Source organism: Tyto alba, unplaced genomic scaffold (genome assembly GCF_018691265.1).
Source record: "Tyto alba isolate M040663 unplaced genomic scaffold, T.alba_DEE_v4.0 Super-Scaffold_19, whole genome shotgun sequence".
Taxonomy (NCBI): domain Eukaryota; kingdom Metazoa; phylum Chordata; class Aves; order Strigiformes; family Tytonidae; genus Tyto; species Tyto alba.
In genome coordinates this window covers 9,067,738-9,089,879 of record NW_024881281.1, presented here as the reverse complement: position 1 = coordinate 9,089,879, position 22,142 = coordinate 9,067,738, and the positions used below count along the sequence as shown (strand labels likewise).

The 22,142-nt window shown below is 45.7% G+C and overlaps 1 protein-coding gene across 5 annotated transcripts in view; it reads left to right on the top strand.

Moving 5' to 3' along the window:
- The first annotated feature begins 3,499 nt into the window (after nt 1–3,499).
- The window catches only part of AUTS2 (activator of transcription and developmental regulator AUTS2), a 793,559-nt gene continuing 774,916 nt past the window's right edge, over nt 3,500–22,142 (top strand). For all 5 annotated transcript variants that reach the window (XM_042791833.1, XM_042791837.1, XM_042791835.1 and 2 more), the window contains exon 1: nt 3,500–5,009. In XM_042791833.1, coding sequence (XP_042647767.1) covers nt 4,716–5,009 — 294 coding nt within the window. In that variant the 5' untranslated portion in view covers nt 3,500–4,715. The remainder of the gene's footprint in view (nt 5,010–22,142) is intronic.

The following is a 22,142-nucleotide window of genomic DNA, read 5'->3' as shown; positions in this document are numbered from 1 at the left end:
TATTTTTCCATGTTGGTTCACTTTGGGCACTCCTTCTTCCTTAACTGTTACCGTTTCAAACCACATTCTAGGCAAACAGCTTTTAAAACAACGAGTCCAGCCTTTAGCTATGAAGGCAGACAATCTTCTCTGATAAGCAATACAATTTGTATGAGCAATGCAATTTGGAGAAAATTATTTTAGTTTTATGGAACTGTTTTAAATTCCTCTGCCATCCACACAATCGCCCTAGCTTTTATTTTGTATTAGAGTTTTGGTTCTCATTATTTGCTATTCTTATAAATGCACTGTATGAACAGGGTTGAAACAATAACAAGAAGGCTCTTTTTCCCATTTCTCTTGGGTTTTTTTGCATTCCTAGATCAAACTCCTTCTAAAATAAAATAAGGGTCTGCAAGATAGACAGTCTGCTATTTTAAACTACCCATCTCCTAAAAAGATGCTAACCCCAAAAAGACACATTTGCCTCTGCTGAGCAACTTATGTGGACTAAAGTCTTAAAAATTCCATCTCTAAAGCTTAATGCCAAAATGCAGTGCAAATTACTCTTGCTAGAAGCAAGGTTCTTGCCATTTCCTCAAGCAATGAATTACGTCCTAATTTTCAAGTTATTTCAGAGTATCCTTTTCCGATAGGTATGACACAGGCTAGTCCTAAGAAAACCCCTTTCAGTGTTTTCACAGTTGCTTAACAGTGATGTGGAAATTGCAATTGTTGCTTTTGGTCTGTGTTAAACTTTCCATTATTTAGGAACAGAAGGCTTTTGGTATCTGTCTCCAATCAGAAGATTATAGGTCTGTTAGTACATGTTCAAGAAGTACCCTTTCTCTGGGTGTTAATAACTAAGAGCATGCAGTTGAGTACACTAGTCATTAACCTCAAAACAGTGACTCAGCAAGGTACTAGAGCATACTAGTGCCTATAAGGGGAAAAAAAAAAAAAAAAAGCAAGCTATTTTCTCACACCAGATGCCAGGCAAGATGTATTTCTAGAGGAAAAGCTAACAGGCAGCCTAAGAACAAATACGCATGGAGGTATGTGGTATCCTTCCTGGTAAGACAACTTGAAATACTCAGCTGGAGGCAAGAACACACTGGAGAGAGAACTTCCTGAGTATCTGTCTGAGGTTTTATGTAACAGTAAGGCCTAGCTGCCCTCCCTCCTAAATCAACTAAGGTTGGTGGAAATGCTCCCATTCTGGATCAGACCCAGAAAAGGGATAATTCACCTGTGTTGTACCCAAGAAGGTGACCAGTGATTTCTAATGCTTGATATAAATATTGCCCAGAAAAAAAAATGTTTTGCAATGGAGGATGAGTTAGATGGATGGTTTTTAATCTTATTTTCTTCAGTAGACATGCAAATCTAGGGATTTGTTTCTACAAAGAATGTAAAACAAATCACGTATCATTTCTGTTTTCCACATACGTGCATTCAAGAAGAAAACAGACTGAGCAGACTTTCAACCATGCAATGAATGTCTGCAGAAACGTATCCAACTACAGGTCTCTTAAGTCACTTTAATGGTGATGGATGTGCAGGAAACTATAATCAATTACATTGCCCTGAAAATTACATAGTTATTTTCCAAAAAACCCAACAGGTAACAGTTGCTTGATACAGTACAGCTTAATATTTCTCAGAAGACAGAGACATTGTAATATTTGAGCTTGCCTGTATGCACAAATTGTATCACTTCAACAATACCTGTACAGCTGCTTCTGTATGGTCAGATTATATAGATCTGGCAGGCAGCTATAAGTGAGACAGACGAACCTGAAGCAAGATAGAGAAATGCATTTGTTAAACAGAGAAAAATCTGAACAGGAAGATCTAAGGTCAGATCTAGGAGGTGATGTTCTCTAGCTCGGTATTTGAGAATGTTTAAAAACTAGCCATGTGCCTCTGCAATGAGCAGTGTGGCCTTCTGTAAAGTACATGCTCTCACACTATCAGATTACCGACAGCTTTGTGCTTCCTCCTCTTCTGGTTTGCACACATATGCACCAGCTTAAAAGTCACTGCATGCTGTCCAGGAGATGTGGTGTGGAGAGAGGTGTCAAAGATGTCGTTTGCCTGATGGATAGAGAGGGTGTATCTGATTCTCAGTATTTCACGCAAGCACTTAACACTTGTAGAAAATATATTAAGAATATTACTTGATCGGTGGCCTAAGTGTTGAGGTGCAGAGTAAACAACATATTATACCCCTGAGAGTCCAAGCAGCCAAGAAGGACACCACGGGAGTAATACACACTGACACTCTCAGCCTGCATTTACCCCACTTGCTGTTGCCCTTCTTGGTATCTCAATAGAGAAATGATTAGAAGCTACAGGAGGCATGCAACAGGCTCTACTCCAAGACAAAGTTCTTCTAGATATGGAATATTAAATTATTCCCTTTCTCTTCCCTCCCCCTGCCCCCCCCTATTTCAAACTATGCAATAGCCTGATCACCTGGTAGACAGGGGAAAACCAGCACTGCGCTTCCAGAGCCCCTCTTCTCTGTCCTGGACATTAAGACTCCACAGGTTTGGTTCTCCTCCCCACCTTTTTCCTTCCCAGCAAATATAATCCTCCCAGATCTCTGCTTCTAAAGCTTTTCCCGCAAAGCCAGACTGAACAGTTTCACACACCCTTCTCTTTCCACGCCCGTTCCCTCAGCTGGTTCCCCTGGGCAGAAGACAGAAGCACAAGGTGTGAAGGGTGACCAGAAGAACACGCTCAAGAAGTAAATTTGTTAGTTCGCAGGCCTTTTTGGTTCTGAGGTGACACAGGCAGTATGACCTAACATACGGCCCCTCCACACTACTGGGTTGGGAAACCTGAAGAGGGGACAGAAAGCTGCCGAGGGTGAGGAAGGCAAATGGCCACACAGCACACGGGAAGGGGAGCGGGGGACAGGTGAGCTGCAGGTGGCCAAACCCCACCGGCGCAGCCCGTGGCTGTGGGAAGCCTCGGTTTGCTTCGCTCTGTCTGCGGCCCCATCGCCCGTGAGGCGGCCGCTGTGCTGGGGTCTCACCCTGGCAGCGGCCAACAACAACGGCCTCCCCGGGCAGTGGTCTGCAGGTTCCCCTCACGGGGCAGCAGCGGGAGCGTGCAGGCCCACCCTGCCCCTGGCTGCCCGAGGGTGAGCGGGGCAACGGCCGTGGAAGAGCCGGGGCAGGAGGGGAATGGTTGGACGTGAGGGACAGAGAGGGGACGGGACGAGCCAAAACTAAGGAGAAAGTTGACAAGATGAGAAGAGGAGGTGAAGGGCAGCGGGACGGGACGGAGCGGGCGGGAAGCGCTGCGGGCTGAGCCGGGGGGGGGTAACGCGGGCCGGCCGCCCGCCGCCGAGTGCGCAGGCCCTGCGCGCATGCCCGCAACTTATTTCGCGCGGCCGGGGCGCCGCATTTCACGCGGCGCCGGAGCGGGGGAGCGGGCGGGGCGGCAGCCACGTGACCGGCGCGGGCGCGGGGCCGCGCGGCCGCTGGGGGCCAGCACCGCCATCCGCCCCGCGCGGCTGCGGGGGTCGGCGGCGGCGGGGCCGCTCCGCCAGCCCGGGGGGGGCCGCCGGCTGCAGCCCGCTCCCCGCCGCGCCGGAGAGGGGGCGAGGGAGGCAGCGCCGGCAGCGGGAAGCCCACACCGGTGCCCTCCCCGCTGGAGCGTATTTGAGCCTCAGCACCACCGCTGTATTATTTTTTTTTTATTATTATTGTTTGTTGTTGCCGTTTTGGGGGAGGGGGGGGCAGCCTCCTCTCCGCTCGGATCTATTGTCACCACCACCAGCACCCCCCTCGTCGTCACAATTAATCCGATGAATTTGCCATGATTGATCCGTATTAATAGCTGGGGTGGGTGGGCGTGTTTTGGGGCTTTTTTCCTTCCCTTTTTTTCTTTCTCTTTTTTTTTTTTTTTTTTTTTCTTTTATTGTTTGGTTTTGTTTTTGGAGGGGCCGGGCTGGGATCCGAGCTCCACTCCAGAGTCCATCCCTGGTCGGTGCCTGAGAAAATTGCATCTGGATGCATCGTTATTATTATTATTGTGTTTGATCCAGGGAGATAAAGGAGGAGGGGGAGAGGAGTGCGTGTTCGTGGGGAGGGGAAGGCTGCACCCTTCCCTGCACACACGCAGAGAGAAAGAGAGCTCCATACATCTATATATATTTTTTTCCCTTGGAACTTCTTTTAGTTGGGGAGGAAAGGAAGAAAGAAAATAAATTTTGTGCAAGGAAATACTCTCAGCTCCCTCCTTCCACCGGGTCTCTCTCCTTCTTTCTTTATTTTTCCCCCCTTCTTCTCTGCTTTTTTTTCCTCTCTTTCGAAGATCCTCGCCCTCCCAGCCCCTTGATCAAAGCATTCCGCTATTCTGATTTATTGCCTGCTTGGTGAGGCTTTTTTTTTTTTTTTTTTTTTTTTTCCCCCCTTCTCTCTCTCGCCTTTTTTTTTTTTTTTTTTTTTTTTTTTTTTTTTTTACAAAGGCGACCTGAGATCAGCCATTACTTTCCTTGGCTCGCTTATAGGAATCTCTTACATTTGGTGCTTGCTGCTGGTGGTGGTGGAACCGCACTCGGATTCTTTCATCCCCCCCCCCTCGCTGTCCTCTCCTCCCTCCCTTTCTCCTTCCCTCTCTCCCTCCCTCCCTCCCCCGTTATTCCGCCGGGGGAGCCGGATTTGTGGCTGCGGTGGGGCGGGGGGGGACGAGAGCGAGAGGAGGGAGAGCCGGCGAGAGACATGGATGGCCCGGCGCGATGCAACGGGCTTCGGAAGAAGCGGCGATCGCGGTCCCAGCGCGACCGGGAGCGGCGAGCCAAAGGCGGGCGGCGCGGCTCTGCCGCCGGAGGGGCCGCCGGCCCCGGGGCCGCCGCCGCGCTCTCCTCCTCGGGCTCGGAGAAGGAAGACAATGGGCCCCCGCCGCCGTCCCGGCCGCGGCCCCCCCGGAGGAAGCGGCGGGAGTCCTCCTCGGCCGAAGAGGACATTATCGACGGTTTCGCGATGTCCAGCTTCGTCACTTTCGAGGCGCTGGAGGTAGGAGCGGCGGCGCTTTGTGTGCGCCTCATTGTGTGGGGGGCAGCGGCGGGGGGAGCCCCCCCCCCCCGCAACGCCAACCCGGACACCCACCCCCCCCTTCCACTCCGCAACCCCCCCCTCCGCCCCTTCCCCACCCTCCCGGGCCGGCGCGGCCGGGGGTGCCCGTGGGGGCGGTCCTGCCGCCCCTTCCCCGTCCCCGGGGTGCCCCGCTCCCCTCCCTTCTCCCTCCCCGCCGCCGACACCTGCAGCCCGGCGCGCCGCTCCCGCCGGGGGGCTCCGGGGGGCTCCGGCGGGGACCGGGGACACCCCCCCCACTCCATTCCACCCACCCCTCCCCTCCGCCGCCCCCTCGGGCAGGGGAGCGGGGAGTTAAGGGCGCTCCCCCCCCCCCCCCCCCCCGCGGGGCTCCCGCTGGCGCTTCCCTTCCCCTCCAACGGATCAAACTTTTCTCGCTCCGCGGTGTCCCGGCGGGGCCGCCCACTCGTGTCCGCGGGGCGGTGTGGGCAGCGGGGGAGGGGCGGGGGAGTGTTTCTTCTCTCGGGCTCGCCGACCGCCGGTGGTGCTGCTGCTGCTGGGTGGGGGGCGCCCGTCCTGTCGCGCTCCCTGCCGGCCTGTCACGAGTGGGCCCCGCGGTGGGCGGTGCGGCTTCCCACTCCGCGGGGGGCACTAGTCATTCCCCGCCCAAATGCTGAAGGAAGGGGTGCGGGTAAGCCGGGGCCGAGGGAAGGGTGGTGCCACCCGTGAAGCCCCCTCCCACGGGCAGCACCTCTCTCTGCCCGGCCAGGCTTCGGCCCCCCGTGTACCTTCCACCCCCCCACCCGCGACCGTGGAACCGCTGTCAGCCCGTCTAGGGTCGTGGTGGGGATGCGGCCGTGCAAGGAGAGCTCCGGCCCGTTTGTTTGAAAGGCTTTGTTGTTTATAACTTGTGCTCTGGAGAAGTTTGCCGTGGCGAAAAGCAGATTTATTTGGGTTTATGTGCGCTGGAGTCACAACTGGAACGATTATGAACTGTCAAAATAAATGCGGAGATGAAACTGATTGTTTAACAAAAAAAATCTGTGTGGCTCTTAAGCTGTTCAAATATTTACCCAGGAATACTTAGTGGCATTTTAAGTTTTTTTTGTTTGTTTGGTTTGGTTGTTTTTTTTTTTTTTTTTTTTTTTTTTTTTTTTTTTTTGTTTTGTAGCCAAATTTTGTCCTTGGTTACACCTGTATCGGTCCAAACTGAGGCCTCCAAGAGAACTTACTCTGGTGTAACTGAAGGGGGGGATTTGTTCGCTCTGACAAACCTCCACATGGTTGGTGTTAAGCAATAACGAGCAAATGCTGAGGTAATGACGAGGCTCAATTTTACCACCATTTCTCACCTGGTGAGCCCATCCACAAGTGCCCTGCTCAAACCAGAGGGAGAAGGAGTGTGAATACATGTGTGACGGCAAGAGTGAGGTTTTCATGCTTCTGTTTCGGACAAAATTCTGTTCTTCCTCCAGTTTGTGGTGTTACATTTTTTTTATGGGAATATGGACTTGAGAATTTCACTGTTGTCTTTTCTGGAGGGGAAGTGAAAAGCAAGTTTTTGGTCAGAACTTGGTAGGGCAATTTAGAAATGTCTTCATTCTGTTTCACTTCTTATTTGTTTATTTTCAAATTAAAATTAAAATAATTGCTGTGCTCTTTTCTCTTTACGAAGCCAAGAATGGCTACTACTTGCGTCTTGTCGTAATCCTATATGACTAAAATGGAGCGCAGAAACATTACCCAGTTCTGCCAGCTAATATCACATTCAGATAAAACAATAGCTTGCACACTGAGACTTGACATACTTTTAATGTTCATGTGATAGGTGGCACATTTTGACCTAATGATTTCATGCTGTGTTGAGAAATAATGTCACAAAATCGTTGTTAGGTGCTTTTTCCTGCAGCTCTGTATGTATGTTGAGAAAGTTGTTTCTGAGGATCAGAGGGAGATGAAGGTGTCTAAGGCACAAGCCCAATGTGGCAGAAATTACTGTGCGTGTTGTGTGTAGCAGCCTGAAGTTTTTATTGTGATTTTAGTGTTGCTGAAGGAGGTTGTGAGTGGCTGGTGGAGTGAGATATCTCAGCCTTGGTGAGATGTTTAGGTGTTAACATGCTTGAGTTGAGACTAGAAGGCTTGGGTGCATGGAGAGGTGTCCTGGGATTTATACATCTCATGCTCTGCGTCTGCCCCCAGCTCGTTGGAGGCCATGGAGGTTTCTCCGCAGGTTCCAGAAGACACTTGTGCCCAGCATGTGATAAGACTGCCCCAGCCCAGGCTTTGTGCTTGAACTTTAGCCTTCTCTCAGGCTTAGCACAAATGAAAGTGTGTAGAGACAGCGAGTGTTTTGTCTGGTGGGTGTGAAAACCACTGAGAACCAAAGTGTGGAATGTATCCACCGCTGGAAGATCTAAAACTGTGGTCCAGAAGAAGGGGAGCAGGAGGGGGTGGCTCCCATGGGAGGGGATAGCCACCGTGGGGGGATGAGGCTGAGCCCTCTGCTTCTGAGGACATCTCCACAGCGATGGATGTGTGACTTGGGTGGATGTGAGGTGTCACCCCGGGACCTTCTTATGAATGCTGTGTATAAAGTCGCAAGCAAGAACAAGAGTTTCCATATACCTTCGTTTTACATGTCCTTTATTAAATGCTTTTTTTGTTGGGGTGACTGAAAAAGCCCAAATTGTACAAAATACCAGGTTGTGTGAAGCTCATAGATGGCAAGGGAATACAGGTGCTGCACAAGAAGAGCACGCATCCATGGCCGCTGTAGCTTCTAGGAGTCATCTGTGTCTGTTATGGTTATGTTGATAAAAGTTCCCATCCCTTGAAGCAAGACTGTCTTTTTAACCAGTTCCTACTCTGAGCTGCTTTTCTGTCCCAGGTATCAGTACCCTTCTCGTGCTTCTCAAGTATAAATTGTTTGGTGTAGAAATAGAGGCCATCTGCTTCTAGTTATCTGTCTCTGGGTTTATGGCAGCCCGTACCTTGATCTTTCTAATGTTTGCGTGGAGAATAGAGGGGAAAAGGGAGGTGAATTAAGGCAATGGGTTCTCAGTGTTGATTTTTAATTTTTTTCCCCTTTGGAGTGGCAGTTGAGCAAAACCACTGTCACAGCAGATGTGGCCAGACTGGTCCTTGCCTGGCTTTCCTTGACTCTGGTGTAGTGACGTTCAGTGTAGGCCTGCCCCCTTACACTGGGGACCATCTTGGAGCTTTGACCTTCAGAAACTAGCACTTACTCTGTAGTTCAGCAGCTGAGATTGCGGTCCTACGATTTGATTTGATTCAACAGATCCTCCTGTGAGCAGCCTTGCTGGGACTAACTGCAGCAAGCTCTTGTGGTTTACTCCAGAGCAGTTACTCACACAACACTGCCCTGACCTCCGAAAATATTCCAGCCTGTAAAAAGAGAAAAGCACAGACGTTCAGTACCCATGTTAGTGTGATCGGTGTCTTGTCAAGCTGACCTCTTTCCCCAGCTTAGTGTAGCCTGTGCTGCACCGCTGGTGTATTTGTTACCAACAATAATAGCATGAGGCTTTCCACACCCAGGTGGGCATTTTAGACACCAGTCTGACAGGGAAAGGGCATTTCTCAAGATGTGATAAATCAATCCGTCGGAGTGACTTTCTCCATGATGTGCTCTGGCAGTGCTGGTGAGCAGGTTTCTGTGGAGCTCTCTGGTGAGGTGAGATTTTGCTAAGATGTTTGTCTCCCTCCTACCCCCTGGTGCGTAGGACTCCGGGCTGGAGATGGACGTGACATGGCTGTTGACGTGCTGTGGTGAAGCTGGTTTACTGTGATGAGAAATGAAATCTGACCTGAATGTTAAGACAGCTTAAAGCCTGGGAAGTACTTGATGTTTCCTGAGTCAGCTCTGACCATCCCTATGGAGTAAGCAGTTGGTTTCAGGTTTTCTGAACACTGAGTAAGGTAATGAGTTTTTTCTGCCGATGTTTGTTTAGCTTCCACTCAGGCAGTTCATCTGACAAGCCTGAAATGGGACACAGATACTTATAAAGCCCACATAGAAGTGGTGTGGGGTGGAAAGCAGGGGACTTGCATTTAAATGGGGATTCTTGTTCCATAAAACTGGCGCAGTTTCTCACAGTGCATTTGCTGAGCTAATTTCTGTTCAGCACGCAGGCATTAGTTTGTTTTGAGACCATGCTAAATTATTGTCAGGTAAAGCCCAATATAATTAATTACAAATGAGAAATGCTGACAAATATTTGTCAAGGAGCTGTTTAATGAGCTTCAAATTCTGTGTCAGATGATTCCATCCACCTAGTGTAAATAATTTTTAAGCTGTTGTTCCACTGTGTTTGTGTGATTTAGGCAGATGTTAGCTACGGCAGTTTTACATGTTGGACAGATAATATGAGAGTAGATGGAGTAAAGCTTAACAGCTGATGTGAGCTTTAAAATAGAGACACTACTGTTACACAAACAAAATGTGGAAGTAACAGAAAGGATTTGAAGATACTGTGGTCTCAGTTGTGTGTCTGTGTGCACTGACAGTGTAGCTCTGTATATGCATCTGAATGCAGGAATTTGCTTTAATAACTGTTGTGTGATACCCATCGCTAGGCACGGCTCACTGAAAATAGAAATAGCTTGGCCGTGTGACAGCAGAGCTTTGAGCTGGACACCAGAATGATTGGCTTGCACTGTGGTTTTCCTCCTCAAATCATTCTCTTTTCATCGGCCTTTTAGCTGGCCTGATTAGCCTGTTTACTTAAATTCTTGGAGATTTCAAGCACGTTTGTTCTGCCTTGTCTCTATCCCTTCATATTCCAAAAGGAATTTGATCTTCATGCCTTACCGCACCAGCATCATAACATCAGGTGTTTGTTCAGTGCTGTCAGCAAATCTTGGTAGCCCTTCTTGTGTTTATTGACTGCTTAGATGCTTAGGTGTTTGTCCTGGTCTCTGTTTGCACATGCAAGTCTGCAGATTTAGACCAGCAGAGAAGAGAAAGGCATAACTAAATGAAGATATCTGTGGATGGTGAGTGGCATTAGGTTTTCTGTGACACTGGGTTATCATACGAAGCGATGTGTTTATTATTTTCACTGTGTATTTAGAGGAAACAGTAAATTGACCTGAGATCAAATTTTGAGATAACCTTGAGAGAGCAACTGAATCTCTTGATGAAAACCTCAGTGACCAGACCTGAAAATACAGCAACCCAAACAGGAAGCGGAACTGAAAACAGCAGGATGCATAGTCCACAAAAGGTACCTCTTGGGCAATTTTTGAAACCTACGTTACTATCATTTGGGCACCTGAATACTTTTAAAATTCTTTACAATTACTTTTAAAAGCCTGATACCTTTTGGGAGGCAGGGCGTCCGCAAATCCCATTGACTTCAGAAGCTGTTGAAGAGCTGAAACTGTTCGGGCAGATGATGACCACGGAGTGCAACTGTTGCATAAATACTCTTTTAAACTCCTGAAGGTAACAGTGTAATGAAGTTGGGGATTTTTGCTGTTCCCAAAGGTGGTAGTAGGAGTCACAATGGCCTTGAGTTGAAGAAGGAAGAATTTAAACTATAAGGACAAGTTCTTTAGATAAATGTGATTCAAGTAGTCTTCACTGGCCCTGCTCTTTAAAATTAACATTAATGGGAATTATGGCACATATGAGTAGGACAAAAGATACCTTTATCCTTCTTTATCTTGGCATCTTTTTTTCTGCTATTTGGGTGAGAAAGTAAGTCCTTTCTCATTAAATATCTGGGGCCTCTGCTGGGATGAGGGAGTGTAAAGAAACAGATTTATAAAATACAGGTAAAGGATCAGGAACTTTGAAAGAAAATGATCGTCACGGAAGGGCAAAAAAAAATAAAAAATCAGCACAAAGACATCAAGGGGCTGAGTAATTGAAAGATTGAGTTACAACACTGAGACCAATAGAGAAATATCAGGGACTGGTTGGGAACACTGAGAACTAAAGTGGGATGTTGTTAGTGAAAGTGGAAGTTTCAGGTACTTAATGTGTGCTTCTTGGTGAGAGCCCTGCCATCAGTACCGAGGGGGAATACTCATCAAAATCTGTCCCCACTTAAAAAGTCATTAAACCCAGTAACTCTTCATCTGGGAGAAAGGCAGAATGATTCTTCACTCAGTGAGATGGCCCCCTGTTTCCACTGTCTTTGCTGCTTTTTTTTTTTTTTTTTGGTAAGAACTGTTTCTATCAGTTTGACTGGAAGACCCTACCACATTACACCGGGGGTCTGACCTGCAGCTTTGTAATTATCTGCAGCTAAATTAGAAGTTTAATCTTTGTTCTGAGCAACAATAAGTTGAGTCAGATAGGTTTTAAAAATAGCCCAAGCTCAAGTTTAGTGAAGTCTCAAATGCAATTAATAAAAAGGTAATGGAGTTAGGAAGTTGTGGGCTGAAATGTGGAAATGTTTAACTCTCAGTTTTCCTTTACTTGAACTGCAGTGCTTTGCTGAGGCAATGTCGTCTTGGTTCTGTGAGGGTAAATTGCCTCCAGTATTTCCCTGTGTTCTTGTACATCATCCTTATGATTTATCAGTTCAGTGTCTGTGTTCTTGTTGGGGATTGGCTTGGTATGTGCCACGCTTTACCAGCTGTATGCATTTTTTGTGACATCAGTTTGTTGTCATTTTGACTTGATGCCAAGCCGTGGTAAAGACCACTTCAGAACATCATAGTCTTCTAAACTCGTTTGTTGTAAAATGGATATGAAAATCCACTTTCTAAGTAATGAGAAATGGCTAATGCAGGTAGGGATTTGTTTTGCTGTAACAGCAGAACATGCAGTGGCAGTTTGTTAGATCCCTAGCTCGGCTCTGCTGTACTATTTGCCTTTAAATAGTGTGTTACCTTAATATTTTGAGATTTTTCTCCTTGTATCTTGGCAACACTATTGCTGAAGTTCACATTCTCATGCAATGGAGATAGGAAAATTCACCCTTTTGGTTAAAACCTTAGTCTGGTAAATATTATAGGAAGGAGTTTTGGTTCTGTCCTTCTCTGTGCAGGAGTGGTGGAATAAAAGTCAGCAAAAGGGGACAATTCCTTGGCAGTGCACATATTTTTCTGTTTGTGAGCTTTTGCCTATCAGGTGTTATTTGATCATGTTGCATTACGTATGCTCCATGTGGATTTACTTGGTATTTGGTGTGCATCTCAGTCCTACTGGTTTTAAAATCTTCTGAGACAAAGACACAGGAGATGTGCAGAGGTGTGTTGTTATCTGATGCACCCAAGTTCCTGGCTGTCTGAACTTTAGATTGTGTAATGCTGGCTGATGCACATACTACTGATGTCATTAATATCCCAAGTCCAAATGGGAATAGTCACTCCACAGCCATGCAGGGGATAAGTTTGGTGCACTCTCCAGAAATGGTTGCCCTTTAATCTGTCTCACATGCGTTTGCCAGCTTCCTAAAGTGGAAGTTGCTTCTCATCTAGAATCAGTGCTTTTATAAATTGTCTCTTTTCGTACTTTTATTTGGTAGAAAAGGGGGCTTAAAGGTTTGGGAATAAAACTGCCACCGACCTGTCTTCCCTATCCACGAGCCTGGGCTTGTCCTTTGTGGAATGAGCTCATGAAAACAAGCAAACATCTTCAGCCTTTGAGACATGCCCTGTGCTGAGCATCATTTGATTTAAACCACCTGGGGCAGGTTTGTGGATGCTGCAGGATGACCGTGCATACTTCAGTTGGAGGGGCAGGTAGAGGTAGGGACCAGGATGTTCTAGGTTAGATTAACTTTTAGGTGGCCGAAGTTCTGGAGGGGTATTCCTTGTGATGGAGAGTAATTTTAACAGAGTTGTATCAGACTATAAAACATGTTTTACACTCCTGTGCAATCAGAGGTCAGATTCAGAACCGAAGTCATGAAAGTTTGTCAGAAGCCTTGCTCCATAATAGGCTGACTATGAGAGTGACACTTTTTTAGCAAATGTAACATTGCTAATATCTGGTGTAGATACCCCCCTTACCTGTCAGTGAAATCTGCAAGCCACTATCACCTTTTTCGCTACGTGTGGGTACAGGTTACCATGTCTCAGGCGACCCACCCCCTGGGCTCGGGGTGACCCAGCTTGCAGGTTGCTCTGGAGTGTCCTACAGCGGCTGTTAACTCGCCCTCCCAGTATGGTAAAGGCATTTTAATTTATTTACCCATGAAGAGGAGCCAATGGGACAGAAGTGCTTGCCACTGACTTCTCCTGGACCACGTGCAGGTGGCTCTCAGGTGTGGGAGAGCAGTGGCCCTGGGTACGAAACACCTGGTGTAACTTCTCCCTCTTGGCAAGTTCTGACAGCCCATGTTTTGCTGTTTGCACACCATTTCCTATTGCTGAGACTTAGATGAGTTACAAACATGGTGATAATTGCTCAAGGCATTGATTTTTATTTATTTTCGCTCTGGAAGTACTAAGTGACCCGAGACCTTTCAGTCAGAGAATCTGCTTCAGGTTTTTTTAGAGTTCTTACACGGTTGGTGGGAATGAAGGCGAGGTGGCCAAAGGGCTCGTTGCTGTGGAAGGGGGATGTCCAGCTGGGGGGCTGTGTTGTTCACCTGGCTCCTGACGGCTTTTGTCACCTTCATCTTGCCTTTTGTATGTCCAGGTGCTTAGCACCATGTGCCTCTGGAGAGTGCCATGAGTAGCCTTCAAGGCTCCTCCAGAAACTGGCATCTGGTCCCCAGCTTCCAGAAGGCCCCCGGGGAAGGAGCTGGGAGGTGCTGCTGTTGCAAGAGCTGGGTAACACATGCTCTCCAGCTTGCTCCGGAGCTGGCCAGATGTGTTGAATGGCCAGGCACGATGTGACGTCCATCGGAGCGGGCACTGATGGAGGGCTGGGGCAGTGAAAGTAGTTTTGACCTCTGAGGAGTCTGTGTGGTAAGAAGATGAGCGAAGAAGTGCTGCTGTTGGGGACGATTTATGTTGTAACTCTGCTGGTGGTGTGGGTTTTAATGCATGTCAAGGGCACTTCAACCTTTGAATGGAATCTTTTGGTGTGAAATTGTCTTTTCTCCTTTCTTTTCTTCCCTTAAAGAAAATTCAAAATAAATACTGAAAATCAAAACCGTCTGTTTTGAGGGGACAAAATTGCCTCTCTTTATTTTATGTGATTTGGATATTACTGGACAATTAAAAGTCCTAGTAATTTTTGCCGGCTGGCTATTGTGCTTGTAGGCAGTGGCTCTTCTAGTATTAGTCATTTTAACTATGGAAAAAAATAATAAAAATGCAATTAATGTGGCTCAACAGCTGAGTCTGCTGTACTGAAAAAAAAAAAAAGTAAATTTTAATGAGTTCTGGGATCAGAAAGATACATCTGGTGGATGGATTTGCCAAGTTTTCAACCTCAGAATGTGTGTTGAAAAACTCAGTGAATTATGTTGCTACAAAAGTGGATCTTTGCATGTTTATAAGACCTCAGTGCAATCTCCTTATATTTGCCTAATGACAAACAGACATTCTTACAGAGGCTCAGCCCAGAAAGGCACACATGTGCTGAAATGGCTCTGTAAGCTGATAGTATTTGTATCAGAATGCTGCTACTAGTGAAGGAATTTTAGAGGATCCATTAAATATAGGGGAAAAAAAAAATCTTGGTATTGGATAAAAGAAAAGAGAAGGAAGGGAAAGGGGAGGGTGGAGAGAGAGGAGAGGGAGCACTGAAACTTTAAATGTACATGATGTGTGGGCTACGATATTGTGCCTCCACTGCTGAACCAGAAAATTTATAACAACTGTTTGTCATGTGTATATATTTATAGCCATTCACATAATGAAGAAGTTTCATGAGGTTGTAATAACATATCAAGATGGATGTAATTAAAACAGAAGCAAATTGACACCTCTAGATTAAAGGCAAACTCTAAACTAATACACCTGTACGCTGTCACTTATGTATTAGTTGTCTGGAGCAGTCTGCCAGATATGCAAATAAAAAGACATTGGCAAATTTCCTTGGATGTGTGGTTATGAAAAACCCAACTATTTCATCTTTTACCTACCCCTTTTCAGGTTTGTAGCAATGGTGGAATTTATTAATTTGGTGTCACCAAGGCTTCATGATGGGAACAGGGTAAATGATAGGGAGGGGTGGGAGAGGAGAAAGAAGAAATACAGAGCAGGTGACTGCTGGAGAATATTCTTCATAGTTGGACCCTTCCGATAGAAAAAAAGTGTCAACTGGACAGTTTCAGATCTGTCCTAACGCTTGAAACTCTAGAGGACTAAAGAGCCCTTGACTTTGACTTTCTGTAGCATTTGAGCTCAGTTAAATGCTTTTGAAAACTGTACTGTAACGAAATTTTTGGTTCTGTCATGCTGCAGGTGATTGGGGTTGCCAGTAAGGAAACTTCTAAAATGTATATGCTTCAGATATACTGGCACAATTCAAAACTGATGTAAATCATTACTGAGTCTGTGAAATGGCTATAAAGTATCTTAGCAATTTTATGTAATAGTATTTTTCAACTTGTTTCGATTTGCAGAAGCCTAACATTTTTCCAGTGGAGTTGTGGACACCTGTATAGTGAATTTAAGCCTGCAGTCAATAGGTTTGCTCTCTGAATTAACGCTCTTGGGGTTCTTAGAAATTTTCTGCAAACTACTGATATAAAATAAGCTATTGGTGTGGAGCAAGATGGGAATTATTTGCCTTGTTAGTTCCTGGCCTGTGAATGGAAGTACCAGCCTTGCTTTTCAGTAACTTGCACCCCAGATAACCTGCATTCCTTTAAAAGCCCCGGGGATGGAAGTAGATTCTCACATGGCTTGTGTATAACCCCTGTGGCTGGTGATTAGGGTTAAACAGCTGATGCCAGTACCGCCAGCTCCATCTCCCTGAGTATGAAAAAATCTTATAATTTGTGGATTTGGTGGCATTTCCTCTGGGAGCGGCTTGTCCTAGAGACCTGCATCCCTCTGCTGCTTCCAGTGTAACCTCCTCAGGTGGTTGCAGACACCTGGGTTAGTAACATTAATTTATAAGTAGCTTGATATGACCGCAGATTTGGAGAGCTCAGTGAAGCCCAAAGTTCTTGAATTCAGTTTTATATTTGGGCTGGAAGTTCTTTGCTGCGGTCGGGGACGAACCAGGAGGACACGCAGCCGTCTGCCTTGCGAGGCGTTGCGGTCGCGAGCCCAATCCTGCCTGCGGGTGCTGGGCTGTGGGCTGTAGTTCTGTGGAGAGGTGGCTGCAAAACACAACTATTTTCAGGGAGCTGTCTGCAAAAAAACTCCACCGGCCATGTTTTGTTACACTTTTTCTCAATCAAGAAGACTCCCTTTTTTAATACGTCTGGACATTAAGGATCAATCGTATGAGGTATGTGGCTTCAAAGTGATTTCAAATGGTAGGATTTTTGTCTTCAACAACTTTTCTTCCACCTTTAATCTTTCATGAGCAGAAGCTTCAAAAGATAATTAGTAAAACATGCTTTTATCTGCATTTATCTCAAAACATGATTAATTTTTTAACTGCAATTACAGCAATCATTTCAAGTTTCCTCTATATTAATGAGTAAAGGTTTTGTTTTGGTTTTTGTTGGTTTTTTTTGAGAGAGAGCGCCTAAATATGGCTATATTGGCCGAGTTGAAAGGTACGTTTATGAGTGTGCTTTTTGTTTTCATTGCTAGGGGTTGAATTTCCGGTTCCAGGAAGTAATATTTCACATGGATTAAAGTCTTTGAAATGCTCTTGCCTGGCTTCACTGGATCATTTTGAGGAGCTGACAATGATGAGAACTGGATCATGCACTTTGCAAGACCTGGCTACTGAATACACACATTCCCCTTGTGTTGGTGCTTTTTTGTTCTGCACTAGGGATGTGTGACTGGCAGGATATCCTCTGCATGCTACTCTTGGCAATGAAATGTAAGATATATGATGCAGCCAGTTTGTTGTTAATGAATTGGCAATGAACTTGTAAATTTTCACCTTTACCATTTCCATCTTTGTTATAGGCAGCTTAAGGCATTTTTTATTACTATTTCACTTCAGGGAGAAAAATGTTCATGTCTGCTCCTGTCTTTATTGCTGATACTAATGTGTGTACGACTGTCCAACTGGTGTCCTGCAGCCTTGGTGCTGCCTGTCGGTTGAGTCTGTGGCCCTTCAGGATTTTGACCACCTTCTGCCTGTCTGGTTGGTTGTCCTCCGCGGCTCACCCCCGTGCTCCTAGAAAGTTGTGCCACCAGCACAGAGATATCCCAAACCGGGTATTCAGCCCAGAGCCTCCAAAAGCAACGTACCACTGCAGGGGATTACTGAAAAGAAACAGAATTAAAAGCTCTTTTCACTAGAGTACAGCTTTTGTGTAATTTTTCCCCATGAAGGCAGCTCGTCAGCACTGGCTCCTGCCTCTCCATTAACAGGAGGGAAAGATTCTGGGCTGGAGCTGCAGTTTTGCTGTTCTGTGCCGCCAAAGGGACCAGGCAGAGAGCAGCTCTGAGGCTGCTGGAAGTGATGCTGGGGCGATGGCATTGTCCTCAAGTACCACAGCAGAGCCTATGCAGCAAGGTAAATAGAGCAGGCATTTGAAACTGCAGCTCTAAGAAGTGTAAAGACCTGATTTTTCTGTGGTGTTTTTTTTTTTTTTTTTTTTTTTTTTGTGTGTGTGTGTGTTTTGTTTTTTTTTTTTTTGGTTCCCTTCAGTTGAACCCTAGGTCCTGGGTGTCAGAAATGATTTGGAGTAAGCCTGCGTGGCCTTGGTTCATGTCTGAATTGGGATTGTAGTTGCCCTGGCCTGCAGTCTCTGGGGACATGGATGGGACGATGACTGCAACAGTGGATTGGGCAGCTGCATAGGAAAGCATGCAAGTGTATAATCAGATTTCTGATAAAACCAGGTCTCTAGGTCCCTTGAATGGGTAGCTTTGCTGTGAATAGCCTCGTAAGGTCTGCTGTGGCTGCTGTCTTTGTTTGGTACTCTGACAAAAAATTGCTCTGGTGTCCTTGTTGGCATATTTTTACATCTGTTATCCATATTTTGGATTTGTTCTGGCTGCAGTCTTATTTTGTTTTGCAAAATCTACCTGGGATTGGGACGTAGATATATGTTTGCTAAGGCAGATTTGGAAATTGCATTGTTGAAATACAGCCCATATGGGCCATTGTAAAATGGTTACTGCAGCATATAATTGCCTTCACAATGATGTGCTTTGTCATTTTACTTCCCTCTTCAAAGAGGCTCTCCTGTAGTCTGCTGACAGCAATGGTGGTATTAGAAAACATATGGATTTGTAAAGGCATTAAACTGTCTTTAGTTCAAGGATTAGATTACAATGTTAGAGTATGGGTCACCACATTTTTGTGTGGATAGGCTGCATTTGACTGTGTCAGTTTATGTTGTAGGCTAGGAAAGGGTTTGTTTATTTATTGAAAATATCTGACATAATATCCTTTCGAATCCATGGGGAAGGAGGCATCTCTCATGCTGCTGTACATGGTATGAGCTGCACGTCTGTCCCAGGGCCATGGTCCCACCTCACCCTGCTGTGCTTGCAGGGCTTGGTCAGGGCTTGCCAGCCACACTGACAAGACTTTCAAGAAGTCTCGGAGGGAAGTGCCAATTACAACATGGAAAAATACACAGAATGTAAAAACCACAGAATTGGCTTTGAAATTTTAAGGCTTTTTTTTTTTTAGTTCTCTGTGCTGGGCTGCTACTCTGAATATTTTGGGTATTTGTTTTATGTTCACATAAAAAGGATGTGTTTACACTGTACAGCTCCACTCATTTCAGAGTACAGGGCAATCTGTTCAGCTTTTACCTTTTTTTCTACCCTCATAGTGTGGATTTTCTGGGGCAGGTTTGAGGTCTGCAGTGCCTCTCTCGGCAAAGGCCAGTGCAGTGTTTGCATTATGGGATGCACGTGCCATAGGATGGGGCGTGCAGCCTCTCTCCAGAGTGGAGTGATGCTCATGCTCTTCACACCATCAAATGGGGAAAGCTGGAGAGAGAGAATACACATAAAGAAGATTCTTCTTTTTCAGTTTTGTTATTATTTTTGTCTTACCTTTTGCAGCCTGCTCAGTTTAACACTCTGCCCAGCTGGGATGTTGAAGCAAGTGGGGGTGTCTTGCTTGGCCCATGCCCACCTTCACCTTCTGCCACACACACTTGCTGTTGCATTTGGGTTTGCGCAGGTCCCTCCCAAAACAACTCTTCTGATATCTCTTGTCTTTCAAACACACCCTTTAATTAAGATGCTGAGCTGGTCCTTGGGAGATGTGGGTTTGTTTCCCTGTAAGCACAGTTGTCTTTCATAACCTTGAAGCAATTGCTCCCCTCCCAGTTCAGCACGGCCGTGCGAGCACCTGCTTTGTGGTTGTGCTGAATAAGGATGGATTTGGGCTTGGATCCATGTGTATGCTCATGGGAGGTGCTGCGTCCGGGCTTGTCGATTTGGGTTTCTTGACTGAGAAAAGCAGGCCTGTGGGGACAATGCTGATGTGTGAGCTACTATTTAGTGTGAAGTCAAGTATGTGCTTAGGTGTCACCTTGAGCTAGAGCAATAGTTTTGCTGTAGCTGAGTTTTCCTGTCCGCAAAATGGGTTTAATGATACTTTCTTTAGAGATTGCCTGGCTACTTAATTAGCATCTGCAGGATGCTCAAATAGTGAGTGGTTAACATAAAGTATCTATGTAATTTAACTGTAGGACATCAGAACACTGATGCTTATACACATTTAGCAGGGACTTGGCTAGAACACGTATTTAAATAACTGAAGGCACTTGTATTATTTTCAACCACTTCTTAAAATAAAGCCATAATTTTGCCTTAAAATTGTTGACACCAATCACTTCGTTAAGAAAATCTGATGTGAAGCGTAACTCAGTGAAATTCTGATTAGTGCTTTACCTTTCTTTACACTGTTATGATTATTAATGATATAAAAGTTAGTGTTAGCTTAGTTATGGCTTGCCTCAGTTTTAAATCACTTACCCACCAGAGCCGGAACAGATAATGCTGTATCAGGGCTAGCTTATGGTAATACCTTTCCTTAAATCCATTGCAGAATAGGGAAGAAACTCTTGTTCTACCTGTGAGAAATGGTTAAGAATGTATTGCTAACCCTGGCAGCTGTGACAGTGATAAACAAATTGGGTCTGTCATTCATGCCAGGGTCTGCAGGTGTAAGTGTCATAAAACTGGTATATCTCTTACTAACTGGCCTATAAAAGATAAATAAATGCAGGGTTTTTTGAATCCTTGTGTAACGAACTTAAGAGCAAAGCAGCTTTGTGGTAAGATTTGTGTAAGATGAGCATGAAGTTCCTGTATATGGCATGTTTCTGTAAGCAGTGCGGAAATGAGAAAGATAGAAACTTTGTCCAGTGAGATGCTCCCATTGATATACCCGGGTTTTGCAGTAGGCCCTTGTCAGGGCTTTATTTAAGTGCAGTATTTATGCAGATGTGCAGATGTTTAAATCAGTCCCTCTTTAAGGGAGTGCTTTAATATGTTAAAAATCATAGCACAGTACATTTAAAATGAGTATATGCTTAAGCGCAGTCAGGAGTGGGATGTTACTGGGTATATACATAAATACATCTTTAATGCAAGGCGGCTTCGTAACAGTGACTTTTTAAAAATTGGGGAAAGCTTGGATGAGTGGCTTGGTGTTTTTTTTTGTTTGTTTTTGTTTTGGGGTCTTCAGGCAGTGGCATCTGGTGGTGAGCGAGCTCCAGGAGCAGCAGGGCCAGGGCGTGCTGTGCTGCGGGGTACGGGATGCGGCAGCACTGGGACGTGCTGGAAGAGCCCTGGTGGCAGCTTGGCGGGGTGGAAATGGCCGTGCTGCCCGCTGGCGTGAGCCCACGGCTGTTGAAAGCTTTCATATTTAGTGTGTCCCTTGCCTGACGCCGGGATGTGCATCTGCGCAGTGAGGACGTCGGAGGATTCTGGATTCAAGCGCAGATTCAGGTCTGGGTGTAACATACAGTGTCAGTGCAAACTCTGACAGGCCGAAACCTCTGCTGTATGGGATTGAATTTTGTTTCTTCCGAAGGGAAATGAACTTCGAGGCTTTGCTTGCAGTAAGTCCTGTTAATGATGAGTCATCAAGATTCCCCTGGCAAGTAGCACTACTTTGGGTAATTACTTGGGGAAGCTACTGGGGGGTGCTTCCTCCTCCCCGCCGGTGCAGACACCTTCCCATCCAGCCGCATATTGTTGCTTTCTCCAATATCAGCTAAACAGGTGGCAGGATTCAAATCACCACTCTCTGAATGGAGTTCACTCTCCACAATAGCTCACCAGAGGCCTGTTTTGTTACAGAACATTGATTAAATAAATATTCCTATGCATACAAAAGAGGAGAAATCTGTTACAGCACTCTGCAGTTATTTTTCCATTAATGGCAAGGAGCTCTTTCTAATTTTCCTGCCCCTTTCAATCTGTTTCCCTGTCTGCCTCCCTTCCCATCACTACTAATGCCTTCAAGTGCCTGAGTAACATACAAATAACTTACATTTCCCTCCAGTTCAAATCTGCAAATGCCTTAGCTCCAACTCTGCTTTAGGAAATCCTGCTAGCTGGTGCAGGGCATAATTGACTGCTTCATGTGTGTGTTTTTGATTAGCTTGATATTTCACGTTCAATACCAGTATTCCTTGTGTTAACTGAATTGCATTAATTTGTATAGCAGCAGTTAAAAATACAATGTTGCAATACCAGCATCTTGCATAATATTGACAATTGGGGCAGAATATTTGATTTCTGAAGAATGTCTTTTTTCTTGTATTCTTCTGTGACCCCTGATCTTTTACAACCTTTGAGGCAAAAATTACTACTCTGTGATCTGTGCGGAGCGCCATGGAGGTGTGTGTATGTAGTGGAAGAAAAGCACCTCTTATTCAAAGATCCTGACAGCCAAAGGCAGCTCCACTGCAAGCAGCAGATCTGATATGGTATAAAATGGCGGCAACGGGAAATAAAAATGTGGTAAAGAATTCCTTGAGGGGAAAAAATAGCTTTATTAGTTCTTAAGTTCAGCAGATATTTGTCTTGAGAAAGAACTTTTGGTTGAACAAAAGTCTGGCTGCAGTAAATACAGAGTATGAGGAAATGCCATGGCATTACTTTGGCTCTATGCTTATGCAA